The sequence below is a fragment of the Camelus bactrianus genome, chromosome 16 (genome assembly GCF_048773025.1).
Source record: "Camelus bactrianus isolate YW-2024 breed Bactrian camel chromosome 16, ASM4877302v1, whole genome shotgun sequence".
Taxonomy (NCBI): domain Eukaryota; kingdom Metazoa; phylum Chordata; class Mammalia; order Artiodactyla; family Camelidae; genus Camelus; species Camelus bactrianus.
In genome coordinates this window covers 41,177,818-41,191,691 of record NC_133554.1, presented here as the reverse complement: position 1 = coordinate 41,191,691, position 13,874 = coordinate 41,177,818, and the positions used below count along the sequence as shown (strand labels likewise).

Here is a 13,874-nt window from a genome sequence, read left to right as displayed (position 1 = left end):
AACTCTGCTAGTCAGCTCTTCACCCACTCCCCTCAGCAGCTTGGCCAAACATCCTTTTCTTCAAGCTCCTGCCCCTCCTTCCCTAACCCCAGCTCTTCCTAGAATCTAAATATTTCCACCCTGACAGCAAGCGAGAGTGAGGGGATCTAGAGATGGAGGAAGTGGGGGCAGAGAAAGAAGGGACCGAGCCCAGGGCAACTGCAGCACCATTTCCTTGACATATATTGAATTTTATAAATTCATGTGAACTTTGCATTCTGCTTCCACATCTTCTATCTCTTTAGTATAAAATAACATTTGAAATAACTTAAAATTTGCAATATTTTATTTAAAAAATTTTTACAAAATATCAGGTGAAACTGTCAGTTTTACGATGCAGGAAGATGTGCTATGTTGTGGCTCCAACTATTACTGGTACACCCTAGTAATAATTCAGCAAGTATTCATAAAGGTCCTACTATGTGCCAGGCACTGAAGGGCAATGGAGCTATGTCACCAAAAATTTGAAGGCAAGGTATTTAAAACTAGAATTTGATACCCAGCCAAACAAACCAAGTGTGAGGGCTGAATAAAGGTATCACCAGACATGCAAAGTCTAAAAAAAAATGTATCTTAGATGAACCTTTCTCAGAAAGCTACTAAAAGATACACTCCACTAAAATGAGGGAATCAACAAAGAAAGAGGAAGACCCATTTGCAGAAAACAGGAGATCCAATATAGAAGAGGGGAAAGGAGCTCCCCAGGTCAATGGTGGTGAAAGGGGATCCTAGGAAAACAGCTGAACAAGAAGCAGAGAAGGAAACTGGGATATTCTACAGCAGGTCATGAAGCTCGGAGAAAGACTTTTGGGGTGGAAGGTAAAACTGACAGACTACCTTATATGTCTGAATATTTTAAATGATTTAAAAACTAATGAAGAGCCTGAGTAATTGGCAAAGAGTCCATAGAAAATTAAGCAGGTGCAGCTATTAACTGTACACAAAACAAAGAGTTGCTTAGGAAAGGAAATGTAATCATTGTTTACTACTTGAGTGAGCTGCAGGTATGTGGGTACCATTTGTATAGAGAGGCATAATAAAGTTTTTGTATGTGGTTGGGTGTTTTTACACTTTAATTTCATATAAACTACCGATGGTAGGTGGGCGACAACTGGAGGTGAGTGTGCTCAACAGGGGAGGTGAGAGAGATAATAACTTAGGGGGAAGGATGAGGGGAGGTGTAGGTTCCCGCCCTGTAGCTGGGATCCTTAGCAAGGGGGAGATGTCTGCCCAGGTGGTGGGGCTATATCTGAAGGTAAATAAATAAATAAGCATCTCAGAAGCTGGGCACTCAGTCCAATACTGCTGTGTCCTTCAAAGAAAGCTGGGGAGGGTACACTAGGTCATGGATTCTAGAGCCAGACTATTTGAATTTAAATTCCAGACTTGCCACTTGTGAGCTATGTGTCTTGGGCAAGTAACTCGACCTCTCTGTGCCCCAGTACCCTCATCTGTGTAATGGAAGGACAATAATAGGATTATGGTGAGAAGTAAATGAATTAATATGTGTAATGAGCTTAGACAAGTGCCTGACACAGAGTAAATGCTATATAAGGGCTAGCCAAAATTATTGCATGCACAATTATGTAAACACTAATTATTAATCTCACCAAAATTATAATATAATTGTATTAGGATAACAGGGTCATTTGAAGGGTGTACATGCATATGAGAGGCTAAGGGGAGAACTGGGTCTCCATTATCTATGGTGGAAAGTGAGTAGATAATGCTTTAAAATAAAAAGTCAAGTAGCAATACAAAATGACAATAAAAAGAAAAAAGTTTTTTTTTAGATGTAAAAAAATTGTAGCAATACAAGCTTATTACTTGGCAATATGGAAATAGATGCCAAAATAATCAGCTGAAGTTGGTAAAAGTGGCTTCTTTCAGGAAGAGGGAAATGGAGCACAGGTGATTATTCTTTGTAACAAATCTTTGCAACAAATTCTGAGACTGTGTAATTTTGTAAAAACTAGAACTAAAAACATTAATTGTATAACTTGCTATTTAATGTCCATCTCCCCATCTAGAATGCAAGCTCCCAGCAGGCATAGTCTTGGTCTGGTGAACTCTCCTGATATCCAGGCTCCCTGGCGAGGCCAGCACCTGGAGGTACATATTAAACCTTTGTAGAAGGAAATCGTAAAGGGTGTATACGCTTTGGAAAGACTTCCTGCACTGAATAGGAGTTTGGACAAGATAATTTCTGATGTCCCTGCCAATTCCATGATTCTAATCGACCTTCCTTCTCATCTCAACTTCTCTTAACCTTTTGCTCCAGTGCAAATTCTTATCTCTCATTTACGCCTGAATTTTCAAATGAACGGTCAATTCTTATTGCCTCCATTGTTTCATGAATCTCCTTGGCAACCAGGAGTCTCCCTCTCCTATGATCTTTCTGAAACTGCTCTTCTAGGTCAGAGAATTCTTTCTTGTCAAGCTTGCATCCTTTCTCAGTCTTCTTCTACCTCTTGTATCATCTAACATGGCAGAGGGCCTCTTTTTCTTGAAGCTCTTCCTTCCTGTGGACCTCTGCCAGTGTTTCCAGGCATTCCTTCCCTGGCTTTTCCTGGCCGCCTCCTGTTCCAGACCATGTATGTCTCCAGCCTTCCTCATCTGCTTTTCTGGTACTCTTTCTTCTGTGAACTGACTCTTTCTCATGGCTTTGGTCTGATGGTCTGATGGTCCAACCTCTCACCTGAGTTCCTAGACTGCCACTTGTGTATTTCTAGCTGGAGGACTCCTTCTTCTGTATGACCCACAGTCACCTGCAAGTCCAGTTTTAAACTCCTCAAACAATGAGGAGACTGATTTGGCTGCAATGAATGGTCCATGTTGATGGCAGCTAGCATTTGCTCTTTATATCTCTTTCTGGCTTAGTCACTTTCTGACTCAACTGAGCTTTATCAGACTAACTCAGACAGACTATGTTTGACCATTTAAGACACCTTAAGAGAAATTCTTGAGGGGAGGGTATAGCTCAGTGGTAGAGTGCATGTTTAGCATGTACAAAGTCCTGGGTTCAATCCCCAGTACCTCCATTAAAAAAGAATACTAATAAATAAACCCAATTTATCCCCCCTCCAAAAGATATAAATTTAAAAAGAGACAGAAGAGTTCTTAATTCTTTAAACCTGAGTTTCTTCATTTGTAAATTATTTCATTTGCACAAGTGTTTTCCACTTGTGCAATTATCATCACTATCTAGTTCCAGAGTTCTAGAGTTAGAGTTTAGAAACGGGAAAAGAGTTTTGAAAAGAAAAAGCTTGGAAGTCATCAGAGAGGTCAAATTTTTGGCAAAAAGTCAAAACTCTGGTTGGAATCCAAGACCAAATTTTGGCCCAAATTTTCTCATCCACATCACCTATGCTTCTTAGCAGGAACACAGAAAATAACATAGATCTATAGTTAAGAACCTGAGCTCCAGAACCAATATTTACTGTCTCTGTGATTTGCTGTCTGTGGGGTCTTGAGCAAGTGGTTCAGCTTCTCTGAGCTTCAGTTTCTTCGTCTATAAAATGAGGCTAAATAATAACACCTCACTGAATTATTGTGACAATTAAATAAACTAATGTATATAAAGTTGGAGAGAAACTGACACATAGTTTATGCAATTAATCTTGTGCCCCAAGGCAGGTTACTCAACCTTTCCGAGTCTGGTTTTCTCATGGGGATAGTAAAATGGGGATAAAAATACCTATTTTGTAAGGTTGTTTTGAGGGTTAAATTAGCGTATTTATTTATTAACTTTTTATTTTGAAATACTTTTTAAGCTCACATGGAAGTTGCAAAAGTAGTACAGACAGCCTAAAGATAAGCATATAGATCAATGGGACAGAACTGAGAGTCCAGAAAAAACAAATGGTCAGTTGATCTTTGACAAATGGTGCTTAACAAATGGTGCTGGGACAACTGGATATCCACATGCAAAAGAATGAAATTGAACCCCTATCTGACACCACACACAAAAATGAATGCAATGTTATAGACCTACAGGTAAGACCTAAAACTATAAAACTCAGAAGAAAACAGGAGTACATCTTTGTTGCTTGGATTGGGCAATGAATTCTAAGGTTTGACACCAAAATCGTAAGCAGTAGAAGAGAATATTTGATTAGTCGGACATTAGACAAATTTAAAACTTTTGTACTTCAAAGAATATCATCAAGAAAGTAAAAAGATAATCCAAAGAATGGGAGAAAATTTTTACCTATCATATGTATGACAGGGAACTTGTGTCTAGACTATATAAAGAACTCCTACAACTCAATAATAAAAAGACAGCTCAAATTTATTTATCTATACTTCGGGGAGGAGGTAATTAGCTTTAAAAATTTTTTTAATGGAGATACTGGGGATTCAACGCAGGACGTTGTGCGTGCTAAGCACACACTCTACCATTGAACTATAACCTCCCTCCCCCAAAAGACAACACAATTTTATTTTATTTTTTAATTTTATTGAGTTATAGTCAGTTTACAATGTTGTGTCAATTTCTGATGTACAGCAAAATTTTTCAGTCATACATGAACATATATATATTCATTTTCATATTCTTTTTCACCATGAGCTACCACAAGATACTATATATATTCTCCTGTGCTATACAGTATAAACTTGTTTATCTATTCTATATATACCTGTCAGTATCTACAAATCTCTATCTCCCAGTCTGTCCCTTCCCACCCCCTTTCCCCTTGGCAACCACAAGTTTGTATTCTATGTCTGTGAGTCTGTTTCTGTTTTATATTTAAGTTCGTTAAGAAAACCCAATTTTAAAATGGGCAAAGGGTCTGAAAAGACAATTCTCCAAAGGAAATACATATGTACTACAGCAAGGATGAACCTCAAAAATATGCTAAGTAAAAGAAGCCAGTTCCAAAGTGACAAAAGTCACTATTATATGATACCATTTATATGAAATATCCAGATCAGGCAAATCTATAGAGACACAAAATAGAATAGTAGTTACCTAGGGCTGAGGAGTAGGAGGTGGGAGGAAATGGAGAGTGAGTGCTAATGGGCACAAGGTTTCTTTTGGGGATGATAAGAATGTTCTGGAACTAGATAGTCATGATAATTGCACAACTCTGTAAATACACTAAAAATCATTGGATTGTATACTTTAAACAGGTGATCTTTATGGAATGCAAATCACTTCTCAATAATGCTGCTTAGAAAATAGTACAGAGAGTCCCTGTGCACCCTTCACCCACTTGAGAACGTCTTACATAACACTAGTAGGACAATCAAAACAAGGAAATTGACATTGGCATAATACTATTAACGAAAGCAGACAATATGAGAATTGTACCAGGGTTTAGAATAACGCCCAGCACATAGTGAACCTTTTACAAGTGGTAAGAACTTCACTACAATGAGGATGATAAACCTAATAAAGATGATGCTGGACTTTCTCCTGTAGCCAGGTTGATTGGCTGGTTGTTTTCAGAACATGCCATGTTTGTTCCCGTTTCTAAACTCTAACTCTAGCAGTTACCATCACCTGGGATTCCTTTTTCCTTCCTCTTTGTTTACCTCATCAAATCCTTCATATCCACCCATCTCCATCATATCTTTAAAAATGCTCGTCTCTCTTCTTTGAACTATATGAACCTCCACATCAGCCAGCGTTTGTCTGGACTCTCCTTTGCTTTTTTTTTTTTTTATCATATTCCCTTTTGAGTCCTAAATTCCCAACCAGATGGAGAGGCCGCATGGGTTACAATTCCTCCTCATTCTCCACAATAAACTTGGTGTGAGTTCAAACAAACTTATCTGTTAATTCAGATTCAAAATTGTTACCAAAAAATGGAGCAAGAGGGATGAAAAATCAAACAAGGAAGGCAGGAGATAGAGTGCAATTCAGGCAGCAAGATGAAACACAGCCAGAGGGAGTCAAGAAGCATTTACATGGTGTCTATTATACACTCAGTAGGGTAATTATTGCCAGAGAGAGAAAAGAGGAATGGAGAGGGAGGGGGAAAAATACTGGGCAGTGTCATTTTCCAAGGCCTCTTTTATTTTTATAGGTTCATTAACTAACTCTTCCTTTATTTCTTAGACAGAGTTTAATTCCCTGCCCCAGAAATCCCATCACACCGCATTGTGAGAGCCTTTCCTTCTTGTTTATCTCCTGGCTACCCTGTGAGCTCCGGGAGGTTGATTTCTCCGTACATGCCCCCGCGTATTCCCAATCTCTGATAAAATAGTGGGCACTCAATAAATGATGGTTGAAAGAATGAATGAATGCCATGAACAAAAGACTGAATGTCTCGGAGCTGGTACTGCACCTCAAGTCTACATTTATGGCACCAGACACAGAATAACGTGTAAATTTTGACAAATTTATTGTAACTTTGGAAGCGTGGGTTTTTAGCGGCCCAACGCCAGTAGCTGCTGGAGGCCACAGAAACCGTTTCAGAAACGTGGGAGGCGGGGCTTGCGCCTGCTCCGACCACACCCTCTAGCTTACAAATACTTCCGTCTGTGGACCCGCCCCCTCTAGCCCAAATTGTAACTCTGATTGGTAATCTCTCTGACCCGTCCGAACACATCAGCAACTATTGGGTCAACTGCTGAACCCGGGTGGCGCACTTCCTGGCTCTGGGAACGCGGAGCGGACGTAGGCTTGCCGCCATTGCGTCGCGAGAAAGCGGCCGTCTGTGTGAGGGGTTTGGGGGTGCGTGCCGTGCTTTAAGGGCCGGGCAGCGGGAGGCACAGGGGTCCGGATTGAGCGGCCGGAGGGATCGGGCGGGGCTGGGCGCACTCTGAGCCAGGCGGGACTGCAGGCCGGGTGTCTCGACGTGTTCCTGCTGCGACTCTTGCGGGCCCAGGCCCTGGCCCTGTTCGTCGTTAATTTTTTTCTTCCGTCGCTCCTCAGATTCTCCGGGCATGGCCGGAGTATTTCCTTACCGAGGGCCGGGTAACCCGGTGCCCGGCCCTTTAGCCCCGCTGCCAGACTACATGTCGGAGGAGAAGCTGCAGGAGAAAGGTTAAGAAAGCGTGCGGGAGCGGCGCCTGGGGGCGGGTGTACGCGTGCGCGCAGAGGGTTTGAACACTTTCCCCGTTTGGCAAGTGTCAAAACATTAGGTCTTAGTACCCTTAGTAGCTCTCATTTATTTTTTCACCTAATTAAGTCTTTAAAACCGTCTACATAAAAAATAAAAGTCTGTGTCATTTGCAGACACTAATCCAAACAATGGGGATACTATAGCAGTGCAGACAAAAACCTCTGCCCTTACAGGGTTTGAATTGCAATGAGGAAGACAGTAAAAAGAAAACTTTAAAATGTTGTAACAAAAATGCCAGGCGATGATAAATGGGAAGAAGAAAAATAATAAAGCAGAGCGACTCGACAGGAGAATTGTTAGGTGCTGCTCCCACTGGATGCCCGCCCTCTGTCATACATCCTGACAGGAGTTTACCCTAGGGCAAGAGGTGAGGGTGATTAGGCTAAAGGTGTGCAGTCCTTTAAACTGAGGTGTCCTTGTAGCCCGAAAATGGCAGCAGTTGCAGGCCAAGCGTTATGCGGAAAAGCGGAAGTTTGGGTTTGTGGACGCTCAGAAAGAAGACATGCCTCCAGAACATGTCAGGAAGATCATTCGAGACCATGGAGACATGACCAACAGGAAGTTTCGCCACGACAAAAGGGTCTACCTGGGGTAAGGAGCATCCTGGAATTAATGGAGTTTAGCCCCTTTCCCATTTCCCTGCCCCGTAAATTGCAGTGTGGATAGCTGCTATGCCATTTTGGAACTTTAATCTTCTGTGACAGCTTATCTTGATGGTTATCAAGGAAGACAGAAAACTACTAGGATTCTGTCATAATTTCCAGATCTTCTAGTGATGTTTTTTATTGCCTTGATTTTTCTTCCTGATCTAAGACTGGAGCTTTTAATTTGTCCTGTTGATACTATAAGATGTCTCTGTCTTTGAACTGGTTGAAGCCCAGAGTAAGATATCTTGTGCATTCTTGTGATCTTCAAGTTCAGGGGTAGTTAACTCTTGCAGTCTGTGTTCTGTTGTGTTTCTGTGTCCCCCAGCTGACTGAGTACAGGTAGAGGTACAAGTGCCCTACCAAATTCCTTTTCCATTTTGATGCAAAAATGTTAGCTACTTAATAAGACAGCCATGGAAGTTTTGTTTATTTCAAAAATATTTTTGAGAACTGCTAAGTGCCAGGGATATAGCAGTGAGCAGAAAGTAATGCCCTTTCTGGTGCTCACAGTCTAGTGACATAACAGATATGAGACAAATGGCTACAATAAAAATAAAATAAATTACTTATGGAAAGATACAGAGAGACTAGAATGTGATATAGCCTAAAGGCTGTCTTTAGGGGAAGAGCTATTTAAAGGGACTGAAACCTAGTATTGTGGGAGAGTTAAGTTTAAGAAGAAGAATAGCACAATTGGAGGTGGGGAGGCAGAGTTCCTGATCGTGAAGGACCTGTGTACTGAGTTTGGGAGTCTGGGCTAAAAGGCAGAGTTTTCTGTGGAATGTGTTACTCTGATACCTTGTGGCTTCTCTTCCTGGAACAGGTAGAACACCTTGTCATTTCTAATCATCTGTCTTCCTGTTATTGCAGTGCCCTGAAGTACATGCCCCATGCTGTCCTCAAACTCCTGGAAAACATGCCTATGCCTTGGGAGCAGATTCGAGATGTGCCTGTGTTGTACCACATCACTGGAGCCATTTCCTTTGTCAATGAGATTCCCTGGGTCATTGAGCCTGTCTACATCTCCCAGTGGGGGTGAGAAGGCCTAGGATATGGTGTGTGGTGGTGGTGGTTGGGGGGCATTGGGTTGGAAACCATTATGCAACATTGTTGACTTCCAGGTCAATGTGGATTATGATGCGTCGAGAAAAGAGAGACAGGCGGCATTTCAAGAGGATGCGTTTCCCCCCTTTTGATGATGAGGAGCCACCTTTGGACTATGCTGACAACATCCTAGATGTTGAGCCGCTGGAGGCCATTCAGCTAGAGCTGGACCCTGAGGAGGATGCCCCTGTGTTGGACTGGTTCTATGACCACCAGCCTTTGAGAGACAGCCGGAAGTGAGTGATGGTTGGAGTTAACCACTCCTGTGAGAGTTTTAGAACTCCAGAAGGAATCCTGGGAGAGCAACAGGTAGTATGGCTTGGCTAGCGGGTATACCTGCCTGACGTGCGTCTCTGTTTTTTCCTAGATACGTGAATGGCTCCACTTACCAGCGCTGGCAGTTCACGCTGCCCATGATGTCTACTCTCTACCGCTTGGCCAATCAGCTCCTAACAGACTTGGTAGATGACAACTACTTCTATCTGTTTGATCTGAAGGCCTTTTTCACCTCGAAGGCACTCAATATGGCCATCCCTGGAGGCCCCAAATTTGAACCTCTTGTCCGAGACATCAACCTACAGTAAGTTGCAGAGAATTGAAATTTTAGGCACTTTGGGTTAAGTAAAATCTAATCTTGATCCTTAAGATCCCATTGTAGTTTCCAGTCTCCCCAGCTAGTCTGCTTATCTTTGACTTTGTATCCTAGGGATGAAGACTGGAATGAATTCAATGATATTAACAAGATCATCATCCGGCAGCCTATCCGTACTGAGTACAAGATTGCTTTTCCTTACTTATACAACAACCTTCCACATCATGTCCACCTCACTTGGTGAGAAAACTCGAACACAGCTGTGGGATAGGAGAAGGCTGTCATTTAGGTTGGGCCAGGGCAGGAGAACCTTGGCTGACTCTTCTTTCATTTTAGGTACCACACTCCTAATGTTGTGTTCATCAAAACTGAGGATCCTGATTTGCCAGCTTTCTACTTTGATCCTTTGATCAACCCAATTTCCCATAGACACTCTGTCAAGGTGAGAGGAAAGACATTTTTTTTACCTTATTTTAAAATTTTAGTTTTTAAATTGTAAAATAAATATAGGCCATATTACAGAAAGCTTACAAAATAAAGAAGAAAAAAACAGCATACCACTGTCCAAACACAGTGATTTTAATCCCTTTGATGAATTCAGGGAAGGCACATTGACCTCAACTTTTCCAAAAGAAATTTCGTGACTGGATGGAAGCATTACTAGATAAAAATTCAGCCAGAGGGAGACATGTTTTCCATCTTTAAATGTTCCCTTTGAGCAAAAGCTAATTTGGGAGTTCAGCATGTGACTCAAACCAAGGTATTGGTATTATCTTGGTTTCTGTGGTATCCATCTGGGCTTTATCATTACTCCCCTGGGACTCTCCATGTAGCCTTATTCTGGTCCGTTTCCAATGTGTTCTCTTTTCTTTAATCCTTTTTGGACCTATAATTTACTACCACACAATTCATCCATTTGAAGTGTACACTTTGTTGGTTTTTAGTTTCTTTACACAGTTGTGCAACTGTCACCACAGGTAATTTTAGAACATTTTTCGTTACCTCAAAGAGCAGCCTCATACCCATACAGTAGTCACTCTCTATTTCCCTTGAACCTCCCTTACCTAGGCAACGAGTAATCTGTTCTGTCTCTATAGATTTGCCTATTCTGGACATTTCATATAAATGGAATCGTGCAGTACGTGGCCTTTTGTGACTGGCTCCTTACATTTAGAATAATGTTTTTGCTCTTGATCTATGTTCCAATATATTCTTAACATGAACAGATCTTCCCTAAGCCCAGTTTTTGGACCTTGGCAGGAGGTGATTGCAGTGTTTACCTTTTCTGGTATTGGGGCTCCTCTGGGAGGCCTTGGGTGGTGAGGCAGTTGGGGTGTGAGGAGTATCTTGCTTGCTTTCTTGGTTGGTCCTGCCTTGATCTCTGCTCCCTTGGCCCCATTTGCCCTGGTCCTTCAGGGCTTCTCTTGTCAGGCGGCCCAGTTTCCATGGTAGATGTAGCCACTGTGCTTGGCCCCAGAGAGTTTCCCTCTCATCCCAGGTCTCTGCCCAGTTCAGCAGGAGCTAAACCCTTGGGGTTTCTTCTTTCAGAGCCAAGAACCATTGCCAGATGATGATGAAGAGTTTGAGCTCCCCGAGTTTGTGGAGCCCTTCTTAAAGGATACACCCCTCTACACAGACAATACAGCCAATGGCATCGCCCTGCTCTGGGCCCCACGACCCTTTAACCTACGCTCTGGTCGCACCCGCCGGGCCCTAGACATCCCCCTTGTCAAGAACTGGTAAGGCTGCTACCTGGGGGGATGGTCGTGGATGTATAGGCAGAAAGACTTGAGCTAGGTGGGTGTACAGCCTTCATCAGAGAGGTTGGAAGGAGAGATCTGAGGGCTTGTTTTTTCAGGTATCGGGAGCATTGTCCTGCTGGGCAGCCCGTGAAAGTGAGGGTCTCCTACCAGAAGCTGCTTAAGTACTATGTGCTGAATGCCCTGAAGCACCGGCCCCCTAAAGCCCAGAAGAAGCGGTGAGGTGCTCTAGGGCCCGTGCTTAGCCTCCTTTTGTTCTGAAGGTAATCAGGAGGCTAACTCTTGACTCCTTCTCACCCCAGGTATCTGTTCCGCTCCTTCAAAGCCACCAAATTCTTTCAGTCTACAAAGCTTGACTGGGTGGAAGTGGGGCTACAGGTTTGCCGCCAGGGCTACAACATGCTCAACCTTCTCATTCACCGCAAAAATCTCAACTACCTGCACCTGGATTACAACTTCAACCTGAAGCCTGTCAAGACGCTCACCACCAAGGTATCTGCAAGGGACCTCAAGGGTCCCCTGGGCTTGAGGGATGGACTCTGGCCCCTGAGGAAGGCAGACATCAGTCTGGACCATTGCTGACTAATGTTTCTGTTGTTGGCATCTTCTCCAGGAAAGAAAGAAATCTCGTTTTGGGAATGCTTTCCATCTGTGTCGGGAAGTTCTGCGTTTAACTAAGCTGGTGGTGGACAGTCATGTGCAGTATCGATTGGGCAATGTGGATGCCTTCCAGGTGAGGCTAGGAATCCCCAGTCCCTGCCCCAGGTGGGGATGCTGGGTGAAGCCTGTGCTGATTGTGGAGCTGGCTCTAGCTTAAAGCCTAATAGGGCAATTGTGTTGCAGCTGGCAGATGGATTGCAGTATATCTTTGCCCATGTGGGGCAGCTGACGGGCATGTACCGATATAAATACAAGCTGATGCGGCAGATTCGCATGTGCAAGGACCTGAAGCATCTCATCTATTACCGCTTCAATACGGTAGGACCGTGCCCTTGTACGTTCATTTTCTCAGATACCTTTCAATTTTTACAGAGTCAGGGCTCTTTTCAGGGATCTGTTTAGAGAGAGAGTCTAAGTGTTTTCATTACTGCCCTCACCTTGTGAATCTCAACACTTCCCCCCAAAAGCCCATTTTTAGGTCTAACTAGGGAATCTCAGTTACTGATTTCTTCTTTATTCTATTTCAGATATTGAGGTCTCAGAGTTTCCTTTTTTTCCCTTCACTGCTGTATATGTGCTCCTTGCCCCACCACTGCCCAGTTTTTTGTAGTTGTCTAAATGAATTGCTAACTTGTATTCTTGACTTCTGCTTGGTATCCTAGGGCCCTGTAGGGAAGGGCCCTGGCTGTGGCTTCTGGGCTGCTGGCTGGCGGGTCTGGCTGTTTTTCATGCGTGGCATCACGCCTTTATTGGAACGATGGCTGGGCAACCTCCTAGCCCGGCAGTTTGAAGGTGAGTGGTTTTCTCTGTGTCCGTCTTCTCCCATTTTGGCTTTAAAAATAGATCATTTGTGTTCTTGTCCTGTCCCCTGCCCTTGTTTGAGACTGAGAATCACTTTCTGCTAGATTACCTCTAAGGCCCATTCTCCAGTGAGTCTGAGCTAGTGTTATGTTTCTTGGGCTTTGCTCTATAGTCTTGAGGCTGTTGGGCATTTAAAGGATAAAAATCCCTCAGAAGCATAGTTGTGAGTGTCTGAGACATCTTGTCTTGCATGCACTGGATGCTTTGTTTATACTTACTGATTTCATTGTATCCATGGTTAACGGTGGGCCACAAGAGTAGAGACTCATTAGAAGCAATGAATCTTGCTTTTAATCACTTTCATTTCTAGGCCGACACTCGAAGGGGGTGGCAAAGACCGTAACAAAGCAGCGAGTGGAGTCTCATTTTGACCTGGAACTTCGGGCAGCTGTGATGCATGACATTCTGGACATGATGCCTGAGGGGATCAAACAGAACAAGGCCCGGACAATCCTGCAGCACCTCAGTGAAGCTTGGCGCTGCTGGAAGGCCAACATTCCCTGGAAGGTGGGTGTCTCCCCAACTCAGGAGGCATGGAGCTCATCTTCCTGGGCTTAGGATTACCACTTTGGACCACCTTAGGCCATGTGGCTCCCATCACTTTCCTATTGTGCTTTTTGCACTTCAGGTCCCTGGGCTGCCAACACCTATAGAGAACATGATCCTTCGATACGTGAAGGCCAAGGCTGACTGGTGGACCAACACTGCTCACTACAACCGAGAACGGATCCGCCGTGGGGCCACTGTAGACAAGACTGTGTGTAAAAAGAACCTGGGCCGCCTCACTCGGCTCTACCTGAAGGCCGAACAGGAGCGGCAGCACAACTACCTGAAGGTTGGGCCATGTAGGCTGGGCTGGGGGTTGAGGGGTGGGCAGGAGGGTGGATTGCAAAGTTGGGACCATGGCTTGTCCTGGAGGGATTGGGCTACAGTGGGAAGCTCATTCTCATGTCCATCTTGCAGGACGGTCCTTACATTACAGCAGAGGAGGCGGTGGCAGTGTATACCACCACTGTGCATTGGCTGGAAAGCCGTAGGTTCTCACCCATCCCATTCCCCCCACTCTCCTACAAGCACGACACCAAGTTGCTCATCTTGGCCTTGGAGCGGCTCAAAGAAGCTTACAGGTGAGGAGTAG

The 13,874-nt window shown here is 43.7% G+C and overlaps 1 protein-coding gene across 2 annotated transcripts in view; it reads left to right on the top strand.

Annotated features, from left to right (window-relative positions):
- The first annotated feature begins 6,570 nt into the window (after positions 1–6,570).
- PRPF8 (pre-mRNA processing factor 8) overlaps positions 6,571–13,874 on the top strand; it is a 29,331-nt gene continuing 22,027 nt past the window's right edge. Inside the window, exons 1-17 of one of the 2 annotated variants that reach the window (XM_010958200.3) lie at positions 6,571–6,721; positions 6,923–7,033; positions 7,535–7,703; positions 8,630–8,794; positions 8,881–9,099; positions 9,231–9,443; positions 9,570–9,695; positions 9,792–9,897; positions 11,004–11,194; positions 11,314–11,433; positions 11,518–11,707; positions 11,829–11,948; positions 12,059–12,193; positions 12,538–12,667; positions 13,047–13,243; positions 13,365–13,571; positions 13,700–13,863. In XM_010958200.3, the coding sequence (XP_010956502.1) occupies positions 6,934–7,033; positions 7,535–7,703; positions 8,630–8,794; positions 8,881–9,099; positions 9,231–9,443; positions 9,570–9,695; positions 9,792–9,897; positions 11,004–11,194; positions 11,314–11,433; positions 11,518–11,707; positions 11,829–11,948; positions 12,059–12,193; positions 12,538–12,667; positions 13,047–13,243; positions 13,365–13,571; positions 13,700–13,863 (2,552 nt within the window). In that variant the 5' untranslated portion in view covers positions 6,571–6,721; positions 6,923–6,933. The remainder of the gene's footprint in view (positions 6,722–6,922; positions 7,034–7,534; positions 7,704–8,629; positions 8,795–8,880; positions 9,100–9,230; positions 9,444–9,569; positions 9,696–9,791; positions 9,898–11,003; positions 11,195–11,313; positions 11,434–11,517; positions 11,708–11,828; positions 11,949–12,058; positions 12,194–12,537; positions 12,668–13,046; positions 13,244–13,364; positions 13,572–13,699; positions 13,864–13,874) is intronic. The other variant, XM_074343226.1, reaches the window with a different exon arrangement.